At 45.6% G+C, this 13,871-nt stretch overlaps 1 protein-coding gene across 2 annotated transcripts in view; it reads left to right on the plus strand.

The window, feature by feature from the left end:
* The window catches only part of col24a1 (collagen type XXIV alpha 1), a 454,588-nt gene that overhangs the window by 299,710 nt on the left and 141,007 nt on the right, over positions 1–13,871 (plus strand). For both annotated transcript variants that reach the window (XM_043698575.2, XM_043698577.2), the window contains one exon: positions 4,412–4,465. In XM_043698575.2, the coding sequence (XP_043554510.2) occupies positions 4,412–4,465 (54 nt within the window). The remainder of the gene's footprint in view (positions 1–4,411; positions 4,466–13,871) is intronic.

The raw sequence follows: 13,871 nt of genomic DNA on the forward strand, positions 1-13,871 counted from the left end.
CTCAGATCTCAATCTCAAACTTAAATTTAACAATTGTCACTACTCATTATAATTGTGCCCACCATAATTTCAAAGTTTCTGGCTCCCATTTGGCTGAACATTACTCCTGTTGCCAAGGTTGAAACCACTCTTCCTTCTTTGAAGTCTCTATCTATCTCTTCCCCAATCCCTGAAGCTTCTCTCTCTCTCCCACATGCTTGCATCCTTCCCTCCCTCTCTTCTACACTCCTATATCCTCTCTCTGCCTCGCTCTTGGCCCCATTGCATCCTCCCTACCTCTCCCTCTCCTCTTCTACCCTATTAAAGTTTACTCCAATCTTCCAACTCGCTTGAAGCCTCCCTTCAGCCCCCTAGCAGTCTCCATCTCCGCCCTGCTGTAGCCTCCCAGTCCCTCTCCACCCATCTTGTAATCTCCTTCTCTATCCTATCCACCTTGCAACACATCCCTTCAATGCTGCCCTCTGATGCTGATGCTGCAGGTTGTTTCTGTATGAAATATCGAGAAGTTTATATCTGCTTCCTCAGGTCATTGCTGATAGACAATCAGAGAGATGTACTGAAGTTAGTTGATCTATTTGTAGAGTAAGAGAATAACAGCTGATAACTGTATAACAGCAAAAAACTGTGGATGCTGGAAATCAGAAACAAGCAGAAAATGCTGGAGAAAGTCAGCAGGTCTGGTAGTATGTGTGGGGAGATAACTAAGTTAACTTTCAGGTCTTGTATGAATTTGCTTCAGAACAAAGTTCTGAAGAGAACTAATATTTATATAGCCCTTAACAGAATAAAATATCCCAAGGCATGAGGCAGAAGTGATTAATCAGCTAAATCTAACACCAAGCCTGAGATATTGAAGCAGGTGGCCAAAGAGGTAATGTTTTATGGAGTGTCTTCAGGAGAGAAGGAGGGGTGAAAGATTCAAAGAGGTTTCAGGAGCAAGTTCCAGACTGAAAGTGTGATCACCAATAGTGATGACAATTGAGGAATCACAATAGGCCAGGACTGGAGGAACACCGAAATCGTGTGGGTCTGTGGGTTTGGAGGAAGTTACGGAGATAGGGAGACAGCGAGGGGGTGAGACAATGATGGGATTTGAATCATAAGGAGAGTTTTAAATTCCTGTCTTACCACACTCGGAGCAGGTAAATCAATGAGCTCCCAGCAGAGTTTAATTCCCACAGTCATGAGGCAGCACAGAGATCTATTCTGGAACTGGAAATATAACTTGGACAGACATCTTTCAAATTCTAAATAATCGCTGTAACTCCACCAGGTGTATGATACCTGCCCTGCCTGAAGGAGAAGGTTACCTCACTGCTGTGACCTGTCAATAACATTAACAAACAAGGTCCACAGGAAACACATTTATGTGTTTGGTGTCATAATGATGATCACAGAAGGAACTGAGACCGAGAGTAAATCAATATGAAGAACCTGTTTATTTACAGTGTGGAAACAGGCCCTTCGGCCCAACAAGTCCACACCGACCTACCGAAGCACAACCCACCCAGACCCATTCCCCTACATTTACCCCTTCACCTAACACTACAGGCAATTTAGCATGGCCAATTCACCTAACATGCACATTTTTGGACTGTGGGAGGAAACCGGAGCACCCGGAGGAAACCCACGCAGACACGGGGAGAATGTGCAAACTCCACACAGACAGTTGCCCGAGGCTGGAATTGAACCCGGGTCTCTGGCGCTGTGAGGCAGCAGTGCTAACCACTGTACCACTGTGCTGCCCATGTTAACAAAAACAACTTGCATGTATATAGCACCTTTCATGGCTTCATAATGTCCCAAAATGCCATATAGCCAATGACGGACCTCTTTGAAGTATTGTCACTTGTTTGTTTGTGCAGCGTTCATCTTTTGATATGATCCCAATTGAAAAGTAAGTTTTAAGAATAAAGATGTCTTACTACATGTGGCATCACGGGGTATTGCTGAGGCCACACTTATAGACTCATCAAGATGTACAGCACGGAAACAGACCCTTCGGTCAAACTCGTCAATGCTGACCAGATATCCCAACCCAATCTAGTCCTATTTGCCAGCATTTGGCCCATATCCCTCCAAACCCTTCCTATTCATATACCCATCCAGATGCCTTTTAAATGCTGTAATTATACCAGCCTCCACCACATCCTCTGGCAGCTCATTCCATATACGCACCACTCTCTTTGTAAAAAAGTTGCCCCTTAGGTCCCTTTTATATCTTTCCCCTCTCACCTTAAACCTATGCCTCTCTAGTTCTGGACTCACCCACCCCAGGGAAAACACATTGTCTATTTATCCTATCCATGCCCCTCATGATTTTATAAACCTCTATAAGGTCACCCCTCAGCCTCTGACATTCAAGGGAAAACAGCCCCAGCCTATTCTCCCTCTCCTTACAGCTCAAACTTTCCAATTCTAGCAACATCCTTATAAATCTTTTCTGAACCCCTTTTAGTTTCACAATATCCTTCATAAAGCAGGGAGACCAGAATTGCACGCAGTGTTCCAATAGTGGCCTCAACAATGTTTTGTACAGCCACAACATGACCTCCCAACTGCCATACCCAATCATAGAATCATAGAAACTTTACAGTGTAGAAGCAGGCTATTTGGCCCATCGAGTCCAGCCAACCCTCTGAAGAGCATCCCACATAGACTCACCCCCCGATCTCTGTAACCCTACATTCCCCATGGCTAACCCAACTAGCCTGCACACTATAGGCAAAAGTGAGGACTGCAGATGCTGAAGATCAGAGTCAAGATTAGTGTGGTGCTGGAAAAGCACAGCAGGTCATGCAGCATCCGAGGAGCAGGAAAATAAATGTTTCGGGCAAAAGCCCTTCATCATTCCTGAAGGGGTGAATGTGCAAACTCCACATGGACAGTTGCCCGAGGCTGGAATCAAACCTGGGTCCGTGGGGCTGTGAGGCAGCTGTGCTAACCACTGAGCCACCATGCCAATAAAACACTGATCAATAAAGGAAAGCATACCAAATGCCTTCTTCACTATCCCATCTACCTGCAACTCCACTTTTAAGGAACTATGAACCTGCATCCCAAGGTCTCTTTGTTCAGCACCACTCCCCAGAACCTTACCATTAAGTGTATAAGTCCTGCCCTGATTTGTCCTGCAGGACTGCGTGTAGTTTTTGTGTCTTTAGAAGGCTAATGGAATGCATTACAGAAGGATTTGCATACAAGAATACTTGTTTCAGTTAAATAGGAGTTTGATTAGAACTGGTGTATTGTGTACAGTTCTGGTCTCATTATCTCAGGACAGATATGATTGCCATTGCGTGAGTGTAGTGAAGGTTTGCCAGACTGGTGCCCGGGATGGTTGGACTGTTCTATGCAGAGAGATTGGACAAACTGGACCTGTATTCTGTAGAGTTTGGAAGAATGAAAGGTAACCTCATTGAAACTAACAAAATACTGACAGGGATAGATAGGATTGATGCAGGTAAGATGTTTCTCCTGGTTGGAATGTCTAAACCCAGGGGCCTGTGTTTAAAAACTTGGTGCCACTTGGTCTGTAATGAAGATAATTTTTTTTAAATTGCAGAGGGCTGTGAATCTTTAGAATTGCCTACCCCATACAGCTATGGAAACTCAGTCTTCCAGGATGTTCAGTATATAGATTGATGGATTCCACATTCCCAGTGGTACAGGGTTATGGAGTTGGAGTAGGTAAAAGTCATTGTAACAGTCAAATCAGCCCATCATTCTAATAATAGCAGGGAAGCTTCAATGGGCAGAATGGCCTACCTGATTATCAGAAGGGCTTTGGTTTGCTCAGTTGGCTGGATGGCAGTGTACAGTGCACATCAACCCTCTGAGGAGTAACCCACCCAGACCCATTCCCCTATCCTATATTTACCCCTGACTAACACACCTAACACTATGGGCAATTTAGAATGGCCAATTCACCTAACCTGCACATCTTTGGACTGTGGGAGGAAACCGGAGCACCCGGAGGAAACCCGCACAGACGTGGGGAGAATGTGCAAACTCCACTTAGGCGGTCACCCAATGCGGGAATCGAACCCGGGTTCTTGGAGCTGTGAGGCAGCAGTGCTAGCCACTGAGCCACCGTGCCACCCACAATTCCCTCCACTGACTGAGGTTACTGTGAAAATCCTGTGTTCTCAGCTTTGAGCCCAGCCCTGGCCCGAGGCATGGTGACCCTCAGGTTAAACTCACTACCAGGTCGTCTCCCTCTTTAATGAGTCACTCTGGGACTCTGGCAGCTTTTCAGTGGGTGAATGTGTTTGATGGGCTAAATGGCCTCCTCATGTTATTCCGTTCCATCAGTGGCTTGGTGAAAGGTTGGGAAGATTTTGAGTGTTTGTAATGATCTTCTGTCTGTTGAGCATTGCTTGACTCTGTGACTTGTGTTTTTTTAATTCAGGGAGACCGTGGTGAACCAGGTCCTCTAGGACCTCCTGGAGAGAAAGGATCCATGGTAAGTCATAGAACATAGAACAATACAGCACAGAACAGGCCCTTCGGCCCACGATGTTGTGCCGAACATTTGTCCGAGCTTAAGCACCTATCCATGTACCTATCCAATTGCTGCTTAAAGGTCACCAATGATTCTGACTCTGCCACTCCCACTGGCAGCGCATTCCATGCCCCCACCACTCTCTGGGTAAAGAACCCACCCCTGACATCCCCCCTATACCTTCCACCCTTCACCTTAAATTTATGTCCCCTTGTAACACTCTGTTGTACCCGGGGAAAAAGTCTCTGACTGTCTACTCTATCTATTCCCCTGATCATCTTATAAACCTCTATCAAGTCACCCCTCATCCTTCGCCGTTTCAACGAGAAAAGGCCTAGCACTCTCAGCCTATCCTCGTACGACCTATTCTCCATTCCAGGCAACATCCTGGTAAATCTTCTCTGCATCCTCTCCAAAGCTTCCACATCTTTCCTAAAGTGAGGCGACCAGAACTGCAAATAGTACTCCAAATGTGGCCTTACCAAGGTCCTATACAGCTGCAACATCACCTCACGACTCTTGAATTCAATCCCTCTGCTAATGAACGCTAATACACCATAGGCCTTCTTACAAGCTCTATCCACCTGAGTGGCAACTTTCAAAGAGCTATGAACATAGACCCCAAGATCCCTCTGTTCCTCCACCTCACTAAGAACCCTACCGTTAACCCTGTATTCCGCATTTTTATTTGTCCTTCCAAAATGGACAACCTCACACTTGGCGGGGTTGAATTCCATCTGCCACTCCTCAGCCCAGCTCTGCATCATATCTAAGTCCCTTTGCAGCCATTTGGCATGTTTCCTGACGGCAAATGCAAGTCCATTCCCGATGCAGTGCTTAGTTTTGCTTTCCATGTCTATGTGCTTTCTTGGGGCAGGGACTGAGAAAGTAAGAATCATAACCTGGTTACAGCACAGAAGGAGGCCATTCGGGCCGACCATGTACATGCTGGCTTCCCTGCAAAAGCAACCATGCTTGTCCCACTTCCTCCTAGCCCTGTCCATTTCAGAAACAGCTGGGCCATGATCCCAGTTGAATGGTCAAGAGGCTGAATGGTCTCCTCCTGTTCTTTTCCCATTTCCCGGTGGGTTTGAAATGCGGGTGGTGCATTTCATTAACACAAATTCATTGCAACGTGATTGATGAATTGGGGACACTGTTTCTAAAGCATGAACTTTTAAAGCATGTATTGGCGAGAACGTGATTCCAGCCCCATTAGTTTAAATGGTGCTGCTGTTCCACGATTTTCTTAGAACACGGGACTGCACAAGAACAGAACTACCGCGTTTTAGCAGAACTGACTGTAGATGCATAGGTCAGACTCGACTCTACAAACACTTACACATTCATTAGTTTTTGAGTGGTGCAAGTATTTCCAAAATCTCTAAGATTAAGCGTGGATTAGCGGGTCGGAAATAGAGTGATAAATCTGGAGGAGTGGGATAGTCTCTCACCCCCTGAGATTTACACCCTCTGAATAATTATTTCCCATGTATTTAAGTTTAGGAGAAGGCTATGCTCACACGGTATAGCCTTACCATTAAACTTAACGGTGGACAGTGAGGAATCCATCAACCAGTTCCATCCATACTTTATAAATATCATCTGAGACTGTATCTGTTATGTAATTACACTGTGTATAAGTTACAGGTGGAGCACTGGAACCAACTAGAACATAGAACATTACAGCACAGTACAGGCATTTCATCCCTCGATGTTGCACCGACCTGTGGACCCAATCTGAAGCCCATCTAACTTACACATATGGCACACAATCACTCGAAGTGCAACACAAGTGCAGTTATATACCAATATTAAAATGGGAAAACATCCCAAGGCAGAGGAGGAAGGATTCCTTGAGTCATACAGCACAGAAAAGGAGCCTTTGGCTCATTCAGTCTGCACTGACAGTAACTACATCAAAGGTGCACTAATCTCAATCTCCAACAATCGGCCCATATCCTTGAATATTGTGATGTTTGAATGTGCTCATCCAAATGTTTAAAGGTTGTAAGATTTCCAGCCTCCACTACCATCCCAGGCAGTGCATTCCAGATTCCCCCCACCTGCTGAGTGAAATCCCCTCTGGATCTCCTGCCCCTTACTCTCAAACTGTGCCCCCTCGTGATTGACCCCTGAACCAAGGTGAGCGGAGAGACCAAGGGGACCCAAGGAGGAGAGAAATCTGGAGAGGTTTAGGGAGGGAAATTGAAGCTTGATAGCTGCGTGCATGACCAACAATGACGGCCTGAATAAAACAGGATAGTGCAAGAGGCCAATATTTCTGCAGGTAATGAGATTGTGGGGACGGAGGGATTGACAGAGATAGGGAATGCTGAGAGCTATTAGGGATTTGAAACAAGGCTGAGATTAAACTCAAAACATTATCAGGACAAGAGTAGACATAGAGAGTACAAGGGTGACAGTTGACTGGGACTTGGCACCATCTTTGACAGGATGAGGACATCGCTGGCTCGGCCAGCATTTATTGCCCAACTCTAAATACCTAAGGGTCAGATAAGAGTCACCCACATGGCTGTGGGTCTGGAGTCACATGTAGGCCAGACCATGTAAGGATGGCTCTTTCCTTCCCAGGGTGGGTTTGCGTTTTCCCTAGGCAGAGTTTCTTAGAGTCATAGAGATGTACAGCATGGAAACAGACCCTTCGGTCCAACCAGTCCATGCTGACCAAATATCCCAACCCAATCTAGTCCCACCTGCCACCACCCGGCCCATATCCCTCCGAACCCTTCCTAATTCATATACCCATCCAAATGCCTTTTAAATGTTGCAATTGTACCAGCCTCCACCACATCCTCTGGCAGCTCATTCCAGACCACCCTCTGTGCGAAAAGGTTGCCCCTTAGGTCTCTTTCCCCTCTCACTCTAAATCTATGCCCTCTTGTTCTAGACTCCCCCACCCCAGGGAAAAGAATTTGTCTATTTATCCTTTCCATGTCCCTCATAATTTTATAAACCTCTATAAGGTCACCCCTCAGCCTCCGACACTCCAGGGAAAACAGCCCCAGCCTGTTCAGCCTCTCCCTATCACTCAGATCCTCCAACCCTGGCAACATCCTTGTATATATCTTCTGAACCCTTTCAAGTTTCACAACATCTTTCCAATAGGAAGGAGACCAGAATTGCACACAATATTTTCTCAGTGGCCTAACAATGTCCTGTAGAGCCGCAACATGACATCCCAACTCCTGTACTCAATACTCTGACCAATAATGGAAAGCATACCTTCTTCACTATCCTATCTCATTTTTGTTCCACATTTTCAGTTTCACCATCTGCTATGGCGGGATTCAAACCCATCTCCTTAAACAAAAAACCCAAAGAACTATGGGTGTGGGAAATCAGAAACAAAACCAGAAACTGCTGGAAAACCTCAGCAGGTCTGGCAGCATCTGTGCAGTGTGAAAGTAGAGTTAACAGTTCGAGACCAGTAACCCTTCCTCAGTACTTGAAATGTTAGTTCCGCTTTCTCTCCACAGATGCTGCCAGACCTGCTGAGTTTTCCCAGCAATTTCTGTCCTCAGAACATTAGTCTGGAGCTCTGGAGCACTGTGTTACCACTACACCATTACCCAGAGCTGGGCACAGAGCTTTAGGGTGAGGACAGGAATTAGGGAAGTGAATGGTATATTACCGTACCATACCATTTGGTATCATTATTCCCGTCACTTCCTTTGAAGGTATGCTGTATCACAAAACTAAAATATTTCCACCAGTTATCAAGTAAAGCTAGACTAGGGCTTCAGAGAGTTTCATGTTATTTGTCAGAGAATTTCAGTTCTTTTTGAAATGAGACTGTAAGATTATAAGGCCATAAGACATAAGAACAGAATTAGGCCATTCAGCCCATTGACTCTACTCTGCCATTCAACCATGGCTGATATTTTTCTTAACCCCATTGTCTTGCCTTCTCTCCTTAACCCTTGACCCCCTTATCAATCAGGAACCTATCTCTGTCTTAAATACACTCAGTGCCTTGGCCTCCACAGCCCTCTGCGGGAATGAGTCCCACAGATTCCCCACCCTCTGGCGGATGAAATTCCTCCTTATCTCAGTTCTAAAGGGTCATCCCTTCACTCTGAAGCTGCGTCCTCAGTCCTAGTCTCCCCTACATATTCTCCATATTCCCTGTATCCGGGACTGTCGGTATTCTGTTAGTTTCGATTTGATCCTTCCCTACCCTCATCCTTCTAAACTCCATCAAATACAGACCCAGAGTCCTCAGCCACTCCTCATATGAAAAACCCTTCTTCCCAGGATCACTCTTGTAAACCTCCTTTCGACCTCCCCAAAGCCAGAGCCAGCGCATCCTTCCTTAGGTATGGGGCCCAAAACTGCTCTCAATATTCCAAATGCGGCCTGACCAGAGCCTCATACAGCCTCAGCAGTGCACCCCTGCTCTTGTATTCTCGCCCCCTTGAAGTGAATACGAACATTGCATTTGCTTTCCTAACTGCCAACTGAACCTGCATGTAAACCTGAAGAGAATCCTCAACCAGGACTCGCAAACCCTTTCTGCTTCAGATTTCTGAAGCCTTTCCCCATTTCGATGCCCTGAAAGCAACAGCTAATTGCTACTTATTGATGGTGTATTTGCTGAGAGAGAGTTTAAAGTTATCAGAAAGGTTTGAGGAAGTTAGAGCTATATTCTCAGATAATAGAAATCTGAGGAATGAATTGATGGAGGTCTTTAAAATAATGAAGGAGCTTGATGGGTTAGATGTGGAGGAATTGTTTTCTTTTGTGTGTGAGTTCAAAACCAGGGATGATAAATATGAGAATCTCGCTTTTGTTTAATTCACTCATGGGATGTGGGTGTCACTGGCTGGGTCAGCACTTATTGCCCGTCAGTAGTTGCCCCTTGAGAAGGTGGGGGTGAGCTGCCTTCTTAAAGCGCTGTAGTCCATGTGCTGGAGGTAGACCCACAATGCCCTTAAGGAGGGAATTCCAGGATTCTGACCCAGTGACACTGAAGGAATGGCAATATATTTGCAAGTCAGGATGGTGAGTGGATTGGAGGGGAATGTGCAGGGTGTGGTGCCACTGTCATGGATAAATCCAGTCACAAATTCAGGACAAATGTCTTTCCCCTGGAGAGTCAGGAGAATGTGGAACTCGCTCCCTAGGGAATTGCTGAGGTGAATCAAGTCAATATGTTTAAAAAGCAGCTGGAAAAAACACTGTGGGAATGGGAACAGACATGAAGGATATGCTGATGGAGTTCAGTGAAAGGGGCTGGGTAGAGGGTTCATGCACATTAACGCCGATTGAATGGCAGGTTTCTCTTCTCGAGATCTAAAATAAAAACAGAAATTGCTGTAAAAACTCAGCAGCTCTGGCAGCATCTGTGAGGAGAAAGCAGAGTTAATGTTTCCAAGTCCAGTGGTGACTCTTCAGTTCTGTTTCTGTTTCAGATTTCCAGCATCCGTAATTCTCAAGTTTTTCAGTTCTGGAGATTCTCCATTAACATTAAAAGGATATCATGTGTAGCTACTGGAACACTGTAACTTGGAAGTTTGGCTTGAGACTGAAGGCTGTCTCCCCTCTTCCCGGTTGCCAGATTGTTATTCATTGAGGTTTTGCAAACACTGCTATTGGCAGGGAGACAAGTGAAACACATTGAGTGATCTGAATAAAAAATGGTACATTTCCTAGAACTGCCTCAGGCACTCTCCAGTCTCCCTATGTTCTAATGCACTGTCAATTAGGAGAGAATGTTCTTTTAAACCGAGACAGAGATGCTTAATATAGGCTGTTTATCAAAGAGTAAAACAAAGTGTTGTAATCTAACTCCAGATGCTTTGTGAATAAATGCCAAATTTTGGTTCAAAATGCACTTAGATGAAGTTGCCTGATATGAGCTTGGGGGTTATATAAAAAAAACATGGGGGTGTCGGGGTGGTCAAAACATGATTCTGTGTTAAGGGCTAGTCTGAATACAGTGGACTCAGTGGCATCGCCTAGGTTGTGTGTTGATAGGATTACTTTACCATTACAGAGTTCCGTTGTTTTGAATAAAAATTGAAAGAACTGCAGATGCTGGAAATCAGAAACAAAAACTGAAATTGCTGGAAAAGCTCAGCAGGTCTGGCAGCAGCTGTGGAGAAAAATCAGAGAACTGAGAACTTCAGAACTGAGAAAGGGTCACTGGACCTGAAACGTCAACTCTGATTTCTCTGCACAGATGCAGCCAAACCTGTTGAGCTTTTCCAGCAATTTCTGTTTTAACTCCTTTGTTTTATCGCCCTTAGAGGTAATGCGTCTAAGATTGTACAGTGTTCTGATCTTTGAGGTGATATAGCTAGGCTGTGAGAACAAGGAAGAGGCAAAAGCACTTTTATCTTTGACCACACTGTTCAGGGTCTCCAGAACAAAGAACGAGTAAGCTGATAGCTCTTCCTCATTTGAACTAAGCTTGGTGGCTTGTGGGAGCTCCTCAGAGTGCAGTGTTTATCCTCAGAGCCCCTGGTTCAGAGTGTAAGTAGGTAAAAACAATGATTGCAGATGCTGGAAACCAGATTCTGGATTAGAGGTGCTGGAAGAGCACAGCAGTTCAGGCAGCATCCGAGGAGCAGTAAAATCGACGTTTTAGGCAAAAGTGTATGGTCCTTTGTGCATTCTTACCCCTGAACCAACAGCACACTGACTGTGTGGATTTGCAAACACTTGGTAGAGCAAGGAAATGCAATTTAGCCCAGAATCTGTCACTATGGAACAGAGAGGTCCATATCTAGACCACGACCTGAGTGATTCACATTCCTCATCCCAATGCTGTGCCATTGTCCAGAGTTGAGGAGCACTGGATTGTGAACGTCCAACCAGGAGGCACTCTGGCGCAATCTGCTTCTTTCCTCAAAGAATGTTGCTGATTTCGTGAGATCTGCTCTCGTTTTTCGAATCATCAGACAGCACATAAGACCTTTGGGAAAAGGAGCAGGATAGGCCATTCAGCCCATCAAGTGTGCTCCACCATTTAGTGATCTGATAGAATGTCATACATTACAGCACGGGAACAGCCCTTTGCCCCACCATGCCTGTGCTGACCACTATGCTTTTCTAAGCTAATCCCATCTGCCTGCACATGATCCATATTCCTGTATTCCCTGCCTGTTCATGTGTCTGTCTAAATGCCTCTTAAAGGTTGCTAACATGTCTGCTTCGACCACCTCCCCTTGCAGCGTGCTCCAAGCACTTACCACCCTCTGTGTGAGAAACCCACCTCACACATCTCCCCTCACCTTCAACCTAGGCCCCTAGTATTGGACATTTCCACTCTGGGAAAAAGACTCTGACTATCCACCCCATGAATGCCTCTCAAACTTCTATACACTTCTATCAGCTCACCCCCTCAGCCTCTGATGCTCTAGTGAAAACAGAGGGAAAAATCACACACCAGGCTATTAGATTAGATTACTTTTTAGATTAGATTACTTACAGTGTGGAAACAGGCCCTTCGGCCCAACAAGTCCACACCGACCCGCCGAAGCGCAACCCACCCATACCCCTACCTTTACCCCTTTAACCTAACACTACGGGCAATTTAGCATGGCCAATTCACCTGACCCGCACATCTTTGGACTGTGGGAGGAAACCGGAGCACCCGGAGGAAACCCACGCAGACACGGGGAGAATGTGCAAACTCCACACAGTCAGTCGCCTGAGTCGGGAATTGAACCCGGGTCTACAGGCGCTGTGAGGCAGCAGTGCTAACCACTGGGCCACCGTGCCGCTATAGTCCAACAGGTTTATTTGGAAGCACTAGCTTTCAGAGCACTGCTCCTTCATCAGGTAACTAGTGAGACAAGATCATAAGACACAGAATTTATAGTAAAAAATCACAGTGTCATGCAACTGAAATGATATATTGAACAAACTTAACAGCAATCTAAATCTTTCATCTTTTAGAATGGGTTGCAGGTTTCGATTCATTAATATGTAAATCCCAGAATTTCTTTCAAGTCACATTCTCAAGATAAGTTAAGGCTTTATAAAAAAGGTGACATCTCAGCTCAGACACTATTACAGGTGTGAGGTTAGTGTTTGTCTTTATCCCAATCTTGAGTCAGACTGGTGCTATTTCCAAAGTAGGAATTTATAAAATGTTACATGGATTGACTGGCTGCATTGACTGCCTGTAGGTTGTGTGCTTTTTGAGCAAAATAGAATGCATCTGCAAATATAATTCAGCAAATGCAAATTCACCCCATCAACTTATATGTGTATGTGTGTGCACATGAGGGAAAGAGAGAGTGTGCATATGAGTGTGTGTGTGTGTGAGTGAGTGCACGTGAGAGTGTGTGTTTGTGGGTGTGCCTGCTTGGTAGAGTGTGTATGAGTGTGATAGAGTATAAACCTGTGAGAGGCTGTGTGCGTGGGTGAGTGTGGGGGCTGTATGTGTGTGTGTGTGTCTGAGAGAGAGTCTGTGTGACTGTGTGAGTATGTAAGTGTGTGTGTGTGTATATGTTGGGGGGGGGAGGGGGAGCGTGTTGTGGGCGTGTGATGTAGTGGGGTCACCTGTAGTGTGACATGAACCCAAAGTCCTGGTTGAGGCCATCCTCATGGGTACTGAACTTGGCTACTAGCCTCTACTCGGCCACTCTGTGTTGTTGCATACTCTGAAGTCTGCCTTGGAGGATGGTCACCTGAAGACCTGAGGCCAAATGTCCCAGACTGCTGAAGTGTTCCCCAACTGAGAGGGAACACCCCTGTCTGGTGAGTGTTGCACAGTGTCCATTCATCCGTTGTCGTAGCGTCTGCTCGGTCTCACCAATGTATCATGCCTCGGGGCATCCTTGCCTGCAGTGTACGAGATAGACAACGTTGGCCGAGTCACATGAGTACCTACCGTGTACATGGTGGGCAGTGTGCCCATGTGTAATTATGGTATCCATGTTGATACTCTGACACGTATTACAGTGGTTGCCATGACAGGGTTATACTAGTGAAGACAATCCAAGTCTGCCCGATCTCTCCTTCTAGCTAACACACTCCAATCCAGGCAATATCCTGGTAAACCTCTTTTGCAGCCTCTCCAAAGCCTCCACATCCTTCCTGTAGTATGGTGATCAGAACTGCACACATTATTTCAAAAGTGGCCTAACTAAAGTTTTCGACAGCTGCAACATGACTTACCAACATTTGTACTCAGTGCCCCGACCTATGAAGGCAAGTGTGCCATACGTCTTCTTTCCACCTTATCCACTATGTTGCCACTTTCCGGGAGCTATGGATTTATATCCCAACATCTCTCTTACATCAGTGCTCCTAAGGGTCCTACCATTTACTGTATACATTCCTATGGACTTGACCTTTTGAAATGCATCACCTCACACTTGCCTGGATTAAA

This window comes from Chiloscyllium plagiosum, unplaced genomic scaffold (genome assembly GCF_037043375.1).
Source record: "Chiloscyllium plagiosum isolate Xiang-an unplaced genomic scaffold, Cpla_swu_hap1 HiC_scaffold_9, whole genome shotgun sequence".
Taxonomy (NCBI): domain Eukaryota; kingdom Metazoa; phylum Chordata; class Chondrichthyes; order Orectolobiformes; family Hemiscylliidae; genus Chiloscyllium; species Chiloscyllium plagiosum.